This window comes from Gavialis gangeticus, unplaced genomic scaffold (assembly GCF_001723915.1).
Source record: "Gavialis gangeticus isolate Ggan-Ray unplaced genomic scaffold, GavGan_comp1, whole genome shotgun sequence".
NCBI lineage: Eukaryota > Metazoa > Chordata > Crocodylia > Gavialidae > Gavialis > Gavialis gangeticus.
The window spans coordinates 9,452,862-9,467,923 of record NW_017728994.1 but is presented as its reverse complement, the minus strand read 5'-3'; the positions used below and the strand labels follow the sequence as shown (position 1 = coordinate 9,467,923).

At 39.0% G+C, this 15,062-nt stretch overlaps 1 protein-coding gene across 1 annotated transcript in view; it reads left to right on the top strand.

Moving 5' to 3' along the window:
- Window positions 1-985: 985 nt before the first annotated feature.
- The window catches only part of LOC109287326 (pro-neuregulin-3, membrane-bound isoform-like), a 69,244-nt gene continuing 55,167 nt past the window's right edge, over window positions 986-15,062 (top strand). Inside the window, exons 1-2 of the mRNA XM_019502294.1 lie at window positions 986-1,083; window positions 8,324-8,450. Coding sequence (XP_019357839.1) covers window positions 1,052-1,083; window positions 8,324-8,450 — 159 coding nt within the window. The 5' untranslated portion in view covers window positions 986-1,051. The remainder of the gene's footprint in view (window positions 1,084-8,323; window positions 8,451-15,062) is intronic.

The window sequence follows — 15,062 nt, the reverse complement described above, 5'->3', positions numbered from 1 at the left end:
GGGGGGCTCTTTTCCCTACCTGCTCCCCCACACTCTCTGCAGGGGAGACAGGTGTAGGCAGGATACACGCTGGGGAGCAGAGGCCTTGCTGCCTCAGCTCTTTCACATCCAGTGGGGTGGGGCTAACCCATCTTAGCAGGAGCAGAGGAGCCCAGGCAGAGGCTAGCCTGCTCTCCCTTCGAGGGGAGGGTCAGCTGGATGCTACATAGCATCCTGGGATGCCAGGGGACTGTGAGGTAACTTGAATCAGGAGCAGATCTAAGACAGAAGTTTGATAGAGCTGCCTAACCTAAAGTGATTCAGCCTGATACTATATCCATCCAGGTGTATCTTAAACCAGATTCTGCCATACTGAAACCAGTCTATGTCTATTCAACTTCTGTTCCATTACAGGTTTAGGCCAGTTTCCAATCACTTATACTGGTTTATGTGTAATTTTTGGGTGCCTATAGACATGCTGGGAGGCTGATTTGATGCACTGTAATTTAAAAGCACTTTTAATTAAAGCACCCCTGCCACCATGTTGAAGTGCAGGGACACTGATACATGAGACGCTGAGATACTTTAATTAAAGCATCTCTAATTAAAGCACCCTCCTCCCCCCAGTGCACATGTAAAAATGTCCTCTGTCTCTAGCCTTAGAAGCTGGTCTAGAAACTGGTATCATGTAGAATCTGATACCAACTGAAAAGCTTGGTGCCACTTAAGCCAAATATATAATATTTGTTGACCCATCATCAGTCTTTTCAATTATCTTATGGTGTCTATTAGAGCCATTTTAAAGAAATCATGTTATTGTGAATTTTCCAGACTGATTTATAGTCCTGAGGTTTAGAGGAGTATTCAAGCCATTGAATGCTTAGCTAAGCTAAACCTCCAAAACTGCTTATATGTGTCAATCTTCAGTGAAAATATAACAATTTGAAAACAAGTTTTCACAAATTCTCAATACTCATAATTCTCAACTTTACTGTCCACAGAGAGTGAAGAGGTATACCAACGGCAGGTGCTGTCTATTTCCTGTATCGTCTTTGGCATAGTCATAGTGGGCATGCTCTGTGCAGCATTCTACTTCAAAACAAAGTAAGAATATTTGTTTAGTGTGTTTTAATTTCTTTCCTATTTTATGGCTTTTCACCTCGTCAGTTTCTCCACCACTATAAAATTCGGTAATCTCGCTGGAGAAATATTCAAACAGCAGGTATCTGTATGTCTGATTTTCCTAAGTCTATATATCCGACTCTGCAATAAATGGCTTTAAAATATAATATGTTCTCTACTAGTGAAATATGTTTCTCCTACTAGTGAAAAAGTCCTTGTTTCCCTTGTGTTATCAGTTTCTCTTCCTTGAATTTAGTCACTTAGGCCTCCCAGTATTATGATATTGTCTGACTCTGACCTCAGTTACACCAATGTAAATTCAAGGCAGTAAATGTGTTTTTTTTTTTTCCTTTGGAAAATAAAAGGTTAATCATGCTGTGTCACCTTTGCACTTCATTTCATCTCCCCTAAATACTCTTTTGTTTATGTATGATGAGAAAAAGGGAAAGAGCTAGCAACACAAAGGCAGCCACCAGAAAGTGTTACACAGATTGCTAGGAACTGACTGTTAATAGTCTGTAAATGACTGATCTTGTTAAATAACAAAATAACCCTGAAACAAACAGGAAACATGACAACAACCTCTTAATTGTGTGTGATTTGTAAGAAAAAGCTTTTCAAGCAGCAGTATTCTCTTCCCATTTTTTATGTTTCCCTGTCGTTTCTACTGCTCATTATCTTTCAAATCATTTGTGTTATTTCAGTTAGAAATACCTCAAAGCTGAAAATACCATGTAGATAATTAGATGTGATACATGTTAGTACAACCTTATAAATAAATGTCCTGTATGTTCCCCCAACCCTCCTCCCACTGTAGTCAGTGACTAAATTCATGCCAGATTCAATGTTAGCTGGATTTGATTCTTTACAGTGGCTGAAATTCAGAAGTTTTAGAGGCTTGTATTGGAAAAGTATCCAAAAGTTTGGGTGCTTATCCAAACCTCTTGTGTTTGCAAAATGGTGGAAAAATCATGAAAAATACCTCCTTTGTGATGTTGCAGCATTTCTATTGTCAGCTTCAATTAGGAAGTGCAGAGGTATTATATGGAAAAGAAAAGAAAAATACTATTTAGGATAAGTTATCAGAGGTTTTTTAAACCTTAATGAAAATTTTGATTTGTGTTTTGAGTGAAGGCTTTGTTTTCACATTTTTCCAAATACATTCAACCTGATTTACTACCTTTCCTTTTGCAAAATATTTCATGAGCCAAAAGTCTTATTTAGATGCAGACCAAAAGCACAGGGTGGGAGAAAATATACCATTTTTCTGTATAAGATCTTCTTTTAGAATTTATTTCCCAGAATAGGTGCAACCTTACCTCATCTAAAAGCAAAGTTTTGTATCTCAAATTTGCAAAGGAACAAAGAGCAAGTTTTTTTTCTCTCTGTTTTGGTCTCTCCTCACCCTTCTCTCTCCTCCCCACCCAAAGGTAGGAGGTAAGTAAAGTGGATTATAGAATACCATATTCTCTTGCATACAAGACACCTCAAAATATAATAATAAGGCAGAATAAATATATACATATATATTTTTCAGGGTTATGGCTTCATAGAGAAGGGGCTATGAGACAGCCTGATAGAGCCAAATCTTCAGATGATTTAGCCTCTCCCCACTTTCTTGATGAACTAAATCTGAACCCCTAGCTTCTCCTAAAGACTAGTCTTCATTAGTAGATCTATGACTCTGGAAAGAGCTAAAGAGCCTGTGAAATAGGAGAAGTAAACCAGAAATAGCTAGAAGACAAAAAAATTGACCTAACAAAGGTTAGCTTGATTAGTGGAACTTCAAGACCATTAAATGGAGAGACTATTGTTAATACTTTTAGATTGAAAAACAATGAAAAATTAAGTCAATTGATGCCCTTAGCTCTCTGAATAATAATGCAACATCTGCTTCAGTGTGAAGCAGGAATCTAACCAGGATGCATTGTATCCTGTGCAGAAAATCAGCTTCCCCAGTGAATACATACACCCCTATTTTTGGGGGGAAGTCTGTGTTGATTTTGGGGGGGAAAGTCTGTGTTTTGTGTGAGAAAATGTGGTAGATGCTGAGAAAAATAAATTAAAAAGTAGAAAGAAATACTACAACCAAGGAACACAATAAGAGGAACATTCTCTCTCTCTCTTCCAAAACTTGTTATCTATCATGTCCCTGGTTATTCTACTGTGGGAAGGTAGTGGTAAGCGGAGACATCACTTCAACCTATCAAAGCTCATGGGGAGAGTAATATTTCATATAGTTTGCTCATAGATTAGTGAATTGCATCATGAGTCTGCTAACAATTCAGGAGAAAGCAGAAAGCTGAGATTGAGACAGAACAGTTCCCTGTGCCAGATCTGAGAGCTATAGCTTAGAAAATACTAAGGCGATCATACAGTACTGTCACTAACAATGTGAATGGAACTGAATTCATCCTCCATGCCCAGAGCAAGTTGGAATTCAGTATTGAAATGAATCCTTCATACTGTTAGAGGCCTAATATGCCACACACAGGAACCAAAAGCACCAACCAGCACACCTTCCCTGATACCCTAACTGTGGACCTATCTGACTAGTACTGCCAGACTATGTCAGAAATTGAATTTCCTAACTAGCCTTCTGCTTCCTTCTAGGAAAGCTTTGGCCATGAGCACCCTCTCAGATTATTGCTCAGGATAGTTACTGAAGGTCATAAACCTCATAACTTCATAAACTTGTTGCCTCAAAAACAGGTAGTAGAATAGGTCTGCCACAGCCTGAAGAAGACAGGCAGTGATAGGCATTTTGAAATGTTTGGAGGGTGGCAAGTGGAAAAGCTAGATGCTACGCAACACATTTTGCAGTCCAGAGCAGAGTGTTATCCAAATCCTTCCTCGTTAGTGAGATTTGCCTATCAGTGGAAATGATACACACCACCACCAGTACAAATTGTACAAGTTATACCACCATTATAACTAATAGGACTGTCTGAACAGTGACTTTCTGCCAGCACCTGGATTTTTAAAACTCTTTATATCCATTCTTGCTGCATGACAGTGTACTGTTGTTAAGAGTTCACCTTACTAAAAGATAAGCCAGGTACATTCCTTAGAACGTCTAGTTCCTAATCATAGAAGAGGTGCTCCAGGAAGCATTTCACATGTCTCCCTCATCCTGCCCTGACACACATGCAGAGCCCAAGATCCACATATAATAATTATACATGGCATATACAAAAATTAAAATGTCCATAAAATTCAAGGAATCTCTGAAGAAGACAGTCCTGCTAAAAACAATATTTTGTTAACAAAGCAAGCCCAATTTACTTAGCTTAATTCTGGAACCTAATGTTACTGCATATTTCTCCATTCATTTTCAATTTTCCTTTTTAATGACAAGAACTACTTTTTAATATACCGTCAAAGGAAGTATAGGATTTTTGGTTACCATATAACCTTGCAGGTATTCATTTGGGGGTTGTTATAAAAGTGTTTTAAGAGTTTAAAACAGAGGGGCAATGCTGCAATGAGAAACTGGGCCACTATTCTTTATGACTTTGATGTTTAATGACACTGGTGATTTGAATTTGAATTTCTTGCTGAAGAACAGAAGTTAATAATAGCTTATTTTGTCTGCCAACAGAACATCTATAAAATAGAATGCATGAGACCCATTCATTATACAAATTCAAGTTTGAAATAAATATTTTAAATGGCATGTGACTTTTAAATAATAACTTCATAAGCCCAACTTTTTCCAGCTTTTATATTTAAAGCATATACTATAGCTGGAATTTAAACTTAGTAAACAAGTTGCGTATACATAAAACAGGAGAGAAGAGTTAAATATTAGATCCTTTTGTTTGGCTGTCATAATTTAGGTCATGGTTTGTATTGAAATTCTATTTATAAATAGTTTATAAAAAAGATTAATAGATCACAGTTATTTTAACAAATGTCCAGATGATAGTTATATAGTCCAACAAGTCAATAAACTATTTCCAAGCATGGCCTGTAAACTGCTAAACCTAGAGATGGTCAGAAATTTTTCAGCAAGACATCTGTTTATCAGAAAATTGTGAAAAAAATTAACTGTTCAGAAGAGTTTGTTTGAATTTTCCATTTAAATTTTCTTTTTTAAGGTTTGAAATATTTGAAACACTTCATTTTGGTATTTTTAAAAATTAAACAGTTGCAGGTTTTTTGGTTTGAAATGTCTTTGGATTTTAATAGTTAAGTACATTTATAGCGAAATATATAAAGTGAATATATATATATGTATATATATATATATATGTTTCAAAATTAAACAAAATATTTCAATTGATCACATCCATTTTCCCCATATCTTCATGAACATTTCTAAGACATTTTCAACTACCCAAAAATAAAAATAAATTGTAGGCTAGGAAAGCAACATGCCTGTGCAAAACATACGAAGAATACATGCTTGCATTAAGCTGGCTCTTAAACTTGAGTGAGATTTTTATTATTATTATTATTTTAGCTTGTGCTTAGATGCTGTGCTGAATTACGGTTTAAAACTGCAGGTCAGTAGAGACTGAAGGGCCTGAGAATACATTTGCTTAAGTTGGAAGATAAAATGGATAGTCAGGGATTTACATGCCTGTTCACAAACATTTTTCATCTTGCTTCTGTTCTATGGGTTAAACTTATGCTGATCCTTATTTTTCTGTTGTACATAGAGTGAACACAAAGCAGAATTTTATATCAGATACATTTTATGAAATGTTCACATTTCTTCATTTCATATTTTACTTTCAACTCTTTTGAATCTTAAGTATTTCCTAAATATATTTGATGATATATCTGAATCCTGATTTGATTGTGGATTGGTAAGCAATGCATTTACATACTTCACACAGCCTAATTGCACAATTTTTCCTTTTCAAATTCATACAAGATTGTTTGAATTCCTGATTGCTATCTGAAATCCAGGACCATGCTAATCATAGCTCCGTTTCCCAGGTATTTTCCCCCACATTCTTTAGTCTGCTTCTTTAATTCCAGTTTATTATTTAGGCCTGGCAAATTCTGATTTTTTAAAACAAATTTAAATTTCAACAGAAAAAGTTGAAAATATCTTTCTCTATTTTAATAAATAATACATCCTATTTTTCAATCAACTCTATATTTTAACTATTTCTTTCTACACCTAATTTTCTTCTCCCCTCTTTCCTTTCACATTGCAGTGACTTATTCTTCCTTCCATTTTCTGCTTTGATCTGTGAGGAGAGTTGTCTATCCTCCTTCCTTTCATCCAACCTCATCCAATTTCAAAACCTACTGAAATTAGTGAAAAGAATCCCATTGATGTTATTGGGCTTTTGGTCAGGTCAGCAATGAGTAGATCAGTGATAAGACTTTTGATGTCTTTATATTGTTGATTGTTGAGACTCTTGGACTCCATTAGTCATATTGGGCTTGAATGCACAAAGTGCACCCTTAAGGCATCTTTACATGTGCTCTGGAGTCAGGGGGAGGCACTTTAATTACAGCAGCTCCCTGCACTTCAGAAGGGTAGGAGGTGTCTTTTTTACATATTTCAAAAGGGCAGGACGGGTGCTTTTTACACCTGACTCTGAGGCTGAATACATGTGACGCTGAGGCTGCTGGAGCGTGCTACTTATACTCGATTAATAGAGTCTGCTCCAACACCTGCTTATTAGTAGGGATTGGGCAGGAATGTAGGTGCCCTTAGTTCCTCTGAGAGATGCTTGCATTGTAAAGCATTCAGCACTAGAATAAAGCATTCTGGCACCTTAACTTACCTTATCACTTTCCAAGATTAGTCTCATAATCAAAGCTGTAGATCATGTAAGGGTGAGTCTTACCAATAGGATTTTTGTGTCCTGGAACCTTCCCATGTGTATGTGGCCTTTATTAGGGACACACTTGGAATGCTGCTGCAGCTCCACAAGCTCACTTCTGTAATCAGAAAAGGAAATATAACTATTTTTATGGATTTATTTCTTAATGGTGTAAATCATGATTGTATGAGCAGTTTTTGTGAACAGAACACAGCAGGTCACCCAGCAGGAAGGGAATGTGCAGCCCAGTGGCAGATACATCAAGCAGCAGAAATCATAGCAGCAGATGGCAGGAAGCACAGTGCAGGAAACAGAAAGCAAAGCATCAGACCAGGCAAGGAACAGAAAGAAGAGCAGTAGATTGGGCAAAGGAAAGGAACGGAAGTGGCACTAAGGGTTTAGAAATATTAGACAGTATTAGATCAGCTGCCAGATTGACTTGGTTGTCAAATTCCTTAGAAGGGTGTAAGACTAATTTGTGGCACTCCTACCACAAAAGTTCAGCCCCACTGGTTTAATGCAGCAGCACCGGTTTAAGGTAGTCACATACTATGTTGATTATCAAGACTAAATGAAGAATCACAGAGTGAAAGGCCAAACATTGTATTCATCTACCAGTTGTTGTCCAGCTGATCCATATCTGTATTCGGAAGATAAAATAAACCTTTAAAATGCATCCCATCCTCAGTGATGTATTGAAATTTAGAACTTAGAATGACAGTACCATAATGCACTAGAAACAGAAATGCAGTATTAAAATGTGTGGGTGTTAACTCACCTAATAATTCTCCCATCTTTGGCACAAATCATTGGTTCACTTCCAATAACATAAATTGGTTATGAACCTATTGTTGACACTTGAGGTCATAGCCGAAGATTTTGTCTGTCCAAAGAAGCAGCTTGATTATTAAAGCCTGTAAACTAAGCATCATTTCTTTAATACTTTGCAAATACAATTCAAAGATCCTTTAGCAGTTTTTATAACAAATAGATAATAACAGTGGTATCATGCCCAAAAATCTCCACTACGAATAAAAAAATGTTTTCAAGTATCCAGAGCCATTTGAGAACTGTTGTTAAATACTTAATGGATAATTCCTTACAAAAATACTACAATGCCAATACCTAGTTTAATACTGAAATAATCAGAAAAAGGAAATTATTTAAAATAACAAACTCTCTTCTTCCGCGTTTTAAATTTCACTAGATTTTAACTGCTGCATTGAAATAGTAGATAGTGTTAGATCAGCTGCCAGATTGACTTGGTTTTCAAAACCAGTAGGAGCTGTCTGTGTATAATTACCTATCATGTGTATCATCACTGAACAGAAACTGTGCGACTGTAGCAACAGGGAAGCATGAATATGAGAATATCAGTTATTGAAATAGAGAAATCAAACAAATTCCCATCTGAATTTTATTTGTACCTGCAGAAAACAAACAAAACAAATTCAGGAACAGCTGAAAGAAACACAGAATGGGAAAACCTACAGCTTAAATGCTTCCAGTATGATGGCAAAATCAGAGACCTTGGCCCAAAACAGAGTCCAGCTACAAAATGTAAGTAAACTTTCCAAATTCAGCACTCAACGGTCTGGTAAATTACAGGGTGATCAGACCTGGGTACTGCTGTTACCACCTTTAAAATGATAATACGACTTATCTTATTTGTAAAATACTTTGAAATGTAATGATGAAAAAAACTATTATTAATATTATTTCCAATATTACTTTATATCTCTTGTTGATAGGGCCAAGAAGGAATAGGAATTTCCATTTGTTCTTGAGTGATTTTAAATTGTCCAGTATAATCTATTAAGAATAAAAATGAACTACAAATAATCTCCATATTGTTCCAGAAGCTACACCCTGCACCATATATGTATTAGGCCTGTGCGAAGCAGCTAGTATTCACTTCGGATTCAGATTCAGCTGATTTGGGGACAGTGATTTGATTTGATGATTCAGATCACTGTCCCTGATTCTTATTCAGAGACTTGGCTGCTGTTGAGTCTCCAAATCACACAGGCCCATCCCCCACCCACTCTCTCAGCCCTGGCATGACTACCCTGCCTGCCCTAGCTCCTGGCTCTTTGAAAAAAAAAGCCCCAACTCACCAGGTGCTGCTGGGTGGAGATGTGATCCTTGCTTCCCCCGACTGCCCCACTGCTGTGTGGGGGGCTCTGCATGCCCCCCCTGACCTTCCCCCTGCTGTCCCAGCCCCTGCCCCCCATGGCTGCCTTGCCTATCCCAGCTCCAGCCCTTTAAGTAAAAAAAACCTCAAAACCCTGGACGCACCAGTTCCTACCCAGCAGGGGATGATCCTTGCCCAGCAGGGGATGACCCCACACTGCCCCACACCATGTGGGGGCTCTTCCATGAGCCCCCCAAAGCCGCTGCAGTATCTGGTGAGTGTGGGTTTTTTTCTTTTTTTCTTTAAAGGGCCGGAGCTGAGGTGGGTGAGGCAGCCCTGTGGGAGCTGAGAGAGTGAGGGGGGGCTCAGGGAGCTCGTGACAGAGCCCCCCATACAGTGGGGTGCAGTGGGGGTCAGTGGGGATTGCCCCCCCACCCCCACTGGGAAGCACCTAGTGAGTTGGGGCTTTTTTTTAAAGCACGGGGAGCTAGGGCGGGTGAAGCAGCCATGAGGGGGGAGTGGGAAGGGGTCAGGGGAGGCTGGGAGAGCAGGCATGGAATGCAGCCTGGCAGGGGTCCCCCCATGGTCCCTTCCCCTCTCCTCCAGGCCCCCCTCCCTTGCCCACTACTTACCAGTTCTGAGTCTGTCTCCAGCTCCCAACTGTATCAGGCAGGGACTGCCTGAATCATCGAAGCTCTCTGAATCTTTTCCAAATCGATTAAGAGGGCTCCTAATTGATTTGGACCTTTTTATTGGTCCCCTGATTTGATTCGGATTTAGAGATTTGGCCACCGAGTTGGGCCAAATCTCCTCCAAATCAAATCAGCACCTGAAGCTTCACACAGCCCTAATATGCATGCACCATAATCTGAAGATTTGAAGTGTCCATAAAGTATCATAATCAGTGATTTATGAATCAAGTTACATGTAAATTAGGTGCAATCCCATGAGCATGAAGTATTTAGAAAGGGAATTGTAAACAAAATAAGTATCATTGTGCCCTTCTATAAATCTATGGTGCATCCATACCTACAATACTATGTACAGCTTTGGTCTCCAAATGTCAAAAATGATATAGAAGAACTACAAAAGCTACACTGAAAGGCAACAAGGATAATCCAAGACACTTCCCTATTAGGAGAGTCTGAATAAGCTAAAACGTTTCAGTTTAGGAAGAAGACACTTGAGGCAGGGACCTGAAAGAGGTCTAAAACTGCTAAATGATGCAAAGAAAGTAAATAGGGATTAATTATTCACCATTTATCTCAATTCTAGAACTGAAACTACTAAGTAGTAGGTTTAAAACTAACAAGGGGAAAGAAGTTATTTTTTACACAGAATTCAATTAATTTACAGAACTCACTGCCACAAGATCAGCTGGAGGATCATACCGAGTTCAAAAGAGGATTGGACAAATTCTTGGAAAAAAGGGTCCATCAGCAGGTATTGATCATGGTAGATAGGAGTACAGTCCCTTATTTGGATCTTCCTAAGCCTTTGAAAGCTGGAAACTGCAATGAGAGAGGAGCGGGAAATGGAAGATTTTGGACATGCCTCTTCTCCTCAGAATCCATATTCTGCCACCTAAGCTCCTCACAGAGATTCATTTTAAAGTGTGATGGGATCTAATCTGTGATCCCAACAATTGCACCTCCTGCCATGCCACATGTGCATGGCAAAATATGCAGTTTTGGGACCAGGGATTAGATTCAAATCACATCTTATTTGCCAGTGCAGGGGGAGCCCTGGGATCACAATCCTGGGCTCCCCCTGCACCAGCAAGTTGAAACCTTGGTGATGACAGTCAACTGATTTTTAATTTGGGCAGGCAGAGTTGGTGCTAGGCAGGGTTTGGGTGGGATATAGCCATCCCAAAATTTGTGGTAGGCCTCCTGTAGCCACCCCTCCCAGCGCCACCCCTTTCCAAGCTCTCTCCTAGGTTGCTGCTGCCCTCCCTGCACAGCTGATCCCACCTCACTCCTGCCCTCAGCCCAGCCTGGCCCATGGGGCCCATGTCCAGAAGATGTGTAGCACAGACCCCCAATTTTCTGTCTAGCCCACCTCAGCCCCCTCACTGGGAAGAGGCTGGCACTGCCCCTGAGGGCCAGGAGCTACCCATAGATATGGAACCAGCCACAGTTTGGTCCCTGTTCCAAGCTGAAAGTTGGCTGATTGTCAAAATGTCAGGTGATGGCATACAGGGTTTTATTTGTCCTAGAGCATGGGTATGCTGGGATCAAGGTGCCACAGCCCGATCCCTGAGTCCCTGTGCCCCGAGATGGGTAAACATCATCTTTGCCATCAAGTTAAGTGGCACATGCAGATTTTACAGTTCGTGGTTTATGGGGACCATATGTCACACATGGTTAGTACAGGTCCCAGAACACAGGGACCCTAGGGTTAGGGAGTCTCTCCCCATTTTCTGACACCCTTAATGCATGGGACCTTGGGATTTGGGAGAGGCTCCTTGATCCTGAGGTGCCCATGTGCTGGGATGTCAGAAAACTGAGTGTGCAGGCTAGTTTCACAGGTGGTTTTTAAAGGTCTGAGGCACAGTGAGCCAAAGATCAGGGTGTCAGGCTCACCATGCACCCCATCTGCCTCCAGGGGTCAGGTACAAGTCTGGAGTCCACAGACTGGTTGTGCTCCTAGCCCAACTGGATAAGGGATAACTGTGTCCTGGACCTCGGTCTACCCCATTCTGGATCCTGACAGGATCTGGCAGGAGCCAGCCCCAACCAGCCACATGTTCAGTTTAAAGCATGATAAAAATAAGTTGCTCCATTATATGTGGAGCAACTATGTGGCTTATTTACTGTATTATCATGCCTTAAATTGACTTGACCTTGTGGCTGGGTTACTATTTTAAGGTGTGATTGACCTGTTAATCACATATATGAATTGGGATGGCATCAGGGGCCCTATGGTCTGACTGAGTAAATGGCACTTTTTATGTTCTTATGTCATTGGGCATGTAAAAAAAACCCTACACTGAAACAATGATATTATATTTGAAAAACATCAAAGTATTTAGCATCTATTCCTAGTTACTTTCTAAAGGTCACATTCTCCTTTTCTCCAAATCATACACTGCTAGTCCAGCCCATTTTTTGATGAACAAAGACATGGGAAGCAAGGAACAAAGATACTGGAACAAATGAACAAAGATCCTGGTGGTGTACCCAGAATTAGAGCATAATAGGCAACCACAGAAGATGCATTAAAGCCTCTCTAAATGCTTAAATTTCTCTTTCTGCATTTTTATTTCATTTTTGAATCCAAGAAATCATCACATAAAATGCCATTTACACTGCGCTAAACAGATGCAGAGACAGTGAAATGTTAATCTCATAAACAAGCTCCTGTCTCTTTCTCAAATTTTGTTAAAGTTCATTTTATAATTGTAGATATATTTCTTCTCCGTTTTTGCTGGATGAGATGAACAACAGATTTTATCATTAATCCTAGTTGAATTTAAGGTTACATCATATAATTCCCACCTGTGAGTTTGTCAGATCTTTTAAGATATGAAAGGGTTTTACCTGGTCAGGTAGGTAACAATATTAAAGTTCAGCTAGAAGTAGAACAGACAGTTCAGTAAGTCACATCTGTACCTCTGAGTCAGTATTAAACCATCCATGCCAACAGATTGCTAAAAAAGTACTCTAGCCTCATCTATACTTTGGTTCAATCTTAGGTGCCAAATTACAAGGACCCCTTTTAGTAATTAAGGAATATTTTTTTTGAGACTCTATAGACTACTGAAATGATAGGTCCAGTTCACCCATATGCTGCAGGGTTTGACTTGGCATGGTAGACAGAGCAAACTTTGTGTCGATCCAGTTAGCCTGAAACTGTTTATAACTAGTTTAGCAGTATAACCCAAATCATTTGAAGTCATAGAACCTGCACTACAGAAAGAAGAGCTTCTGGATTATTATTTATGTTTATTAAAGATTCTGTGACTTTTTTTTGGAAGACTGCCTCCAATAATACTGGCCTGATTTCAACTTGTGATGTCTTTTGAATTTCCCCATGATTTAATTTAGTCTGGTTCCATTACTCATTACTCCTTCCCATTACAAAACACTGTATCATGTTGTGTTTCTGGTTCATGTTTGCAGTTTATTTTTCCTGAATGAATAATAGGTGAAGTGAAATCTGTAAAGTGCTTTTGTGATGCTTTTTTCTACTATAAATTATGTCTCAGTTGTTATTAAATGTACTCTCTCTGTTTTCCTTCAGACATAATTCAGTAACATATCTTTAGGACCAACTTTGTGAAGAATTATATAGTGTCTTTTGAGCATTTGTGAAAGAGTCCACAAGCTTCAACAATGACCTTTTCTTTTGCCATACTAGTGCTTACATCACCAGGAACAACCAAAATGCCTGAAGGGGTAGTTTGTGAATTTCTGTTTCTAGAGACTTAAAATAATAAACAATAATAATGATTTTCAGCCAAATCTGCTTTCTAACCAATGCTGTCCAGAATGTTGATTACCAATCAAGGTAATTAACACACAGTTCTTGTTGCTGCTGGCAGGGAGCTGCTTTAACTTTGCTTTTAATGCATTTTCCCTTTGGGAGAAAAGACACTAAGGAAGAAAAATAGAATGACCTTGCACAGATAAGGATGTAGCATAATAGTGTGAGGTAATAATGGTTTCTATTGTTAGACACATTTTAGTGCAAGAGTGCAGGAGGAACACACTTCATTAAATATTTACAAACGATCACAGTTAAAAAAACAAAAGACTCAAAATTTCGAAAAGGAAAAGGAAAAAGCAGACAGAAAGGGGACAGAAAAAAAAAATCCCTGTTGTATGACAAATTCTGTATCATCCCCAGAAGCTCTTCAGATTTCCCATGTGTGAGGCTCTGCTGTTCAAAGACCATGCCAGGACTTCTCAGGGGAGGCAGAGTTTCCCCTTGTCTTGCTGGGTCTCACTCCTTGTAGGGCGCAGTAACACTGGGAGTGTGCTGCACTTCCTAAATCATTGAACTGAAGCAAACACCATGGAACCTTATTTCAACACCACCACAATCTGTGGATGATGGAAAGAACCCGGTTACCTAGGATGTTTGTATTGGTATCTTCACTTCTTGCATTGAAGTTAATGGTGAAAAATATGATTAAGCCTTGTGTTATCACAAGGTGATGATGCCAACTTCATAAAGTCTGATGGAACCAGTTAGCAAGTAGGAGGAAAAGATGGTTCAGATTTGATTTTCTTATGCCTCCCAGAAAATGTGGGGATACCTATAATTCCTTGAAGCTTCTTCTGTACTTTACCAGGCGTGCATCCCAAAAACTCCCTGTGTTCTTCCTTGTCTCATGACCTTTTTCTTCTTTCCCTATGGAGAAGTCTTAATTTTACTTAATTCCTTTGTCTCCAGACTGGATTAAGTGACTCTGGTACTCAGCCTTTGCTGTTTCCTGTTCTCTGTAATTATTGTCACTTGGGACAATTACATGAAATTCCTGACTTTAAAATAAAATCTTACGGTGATGGTATTTCTATGTACCGTTAAATAGCTGTCACAATCTAATCTTGAGGTTGTTACATGTCATTGGTAGGTGAGATGAATGCCATATACAGATTTTTTTTTGACTATGCTATCCACATATTCTCAGAATGATTGATGGTCCTGCTGATTTCTCATAGCATCTGCTGTTAAAGGAGATTTACCAATTGCAGTCTTCCTTTCCCTCCCCATTTTTAATGGACTTTTGTAAATCAGTGTTTTAATGAGGATTGTTTGAAAGGCAATTACAGATCATTTTAATAAAAGATGCTATGTAAATGTAAGAAAATTGCTATTATAGATAAACCCTATGTTTCATGGTGAACCAAGTATTAAAATGAATTAGAAATCTGCATATCATTCCAGCGTAACTCATTATATTTGCAGCTGTTTGCATTACTGCAGGATAAAAAAAAATGAATTACTTTCAGTCCTTCTGATATCACACCTCGGTGCCAATTGAAGCTTTCTTTACAACAGGTTGATTATGAAAATCATATACAAGGTTA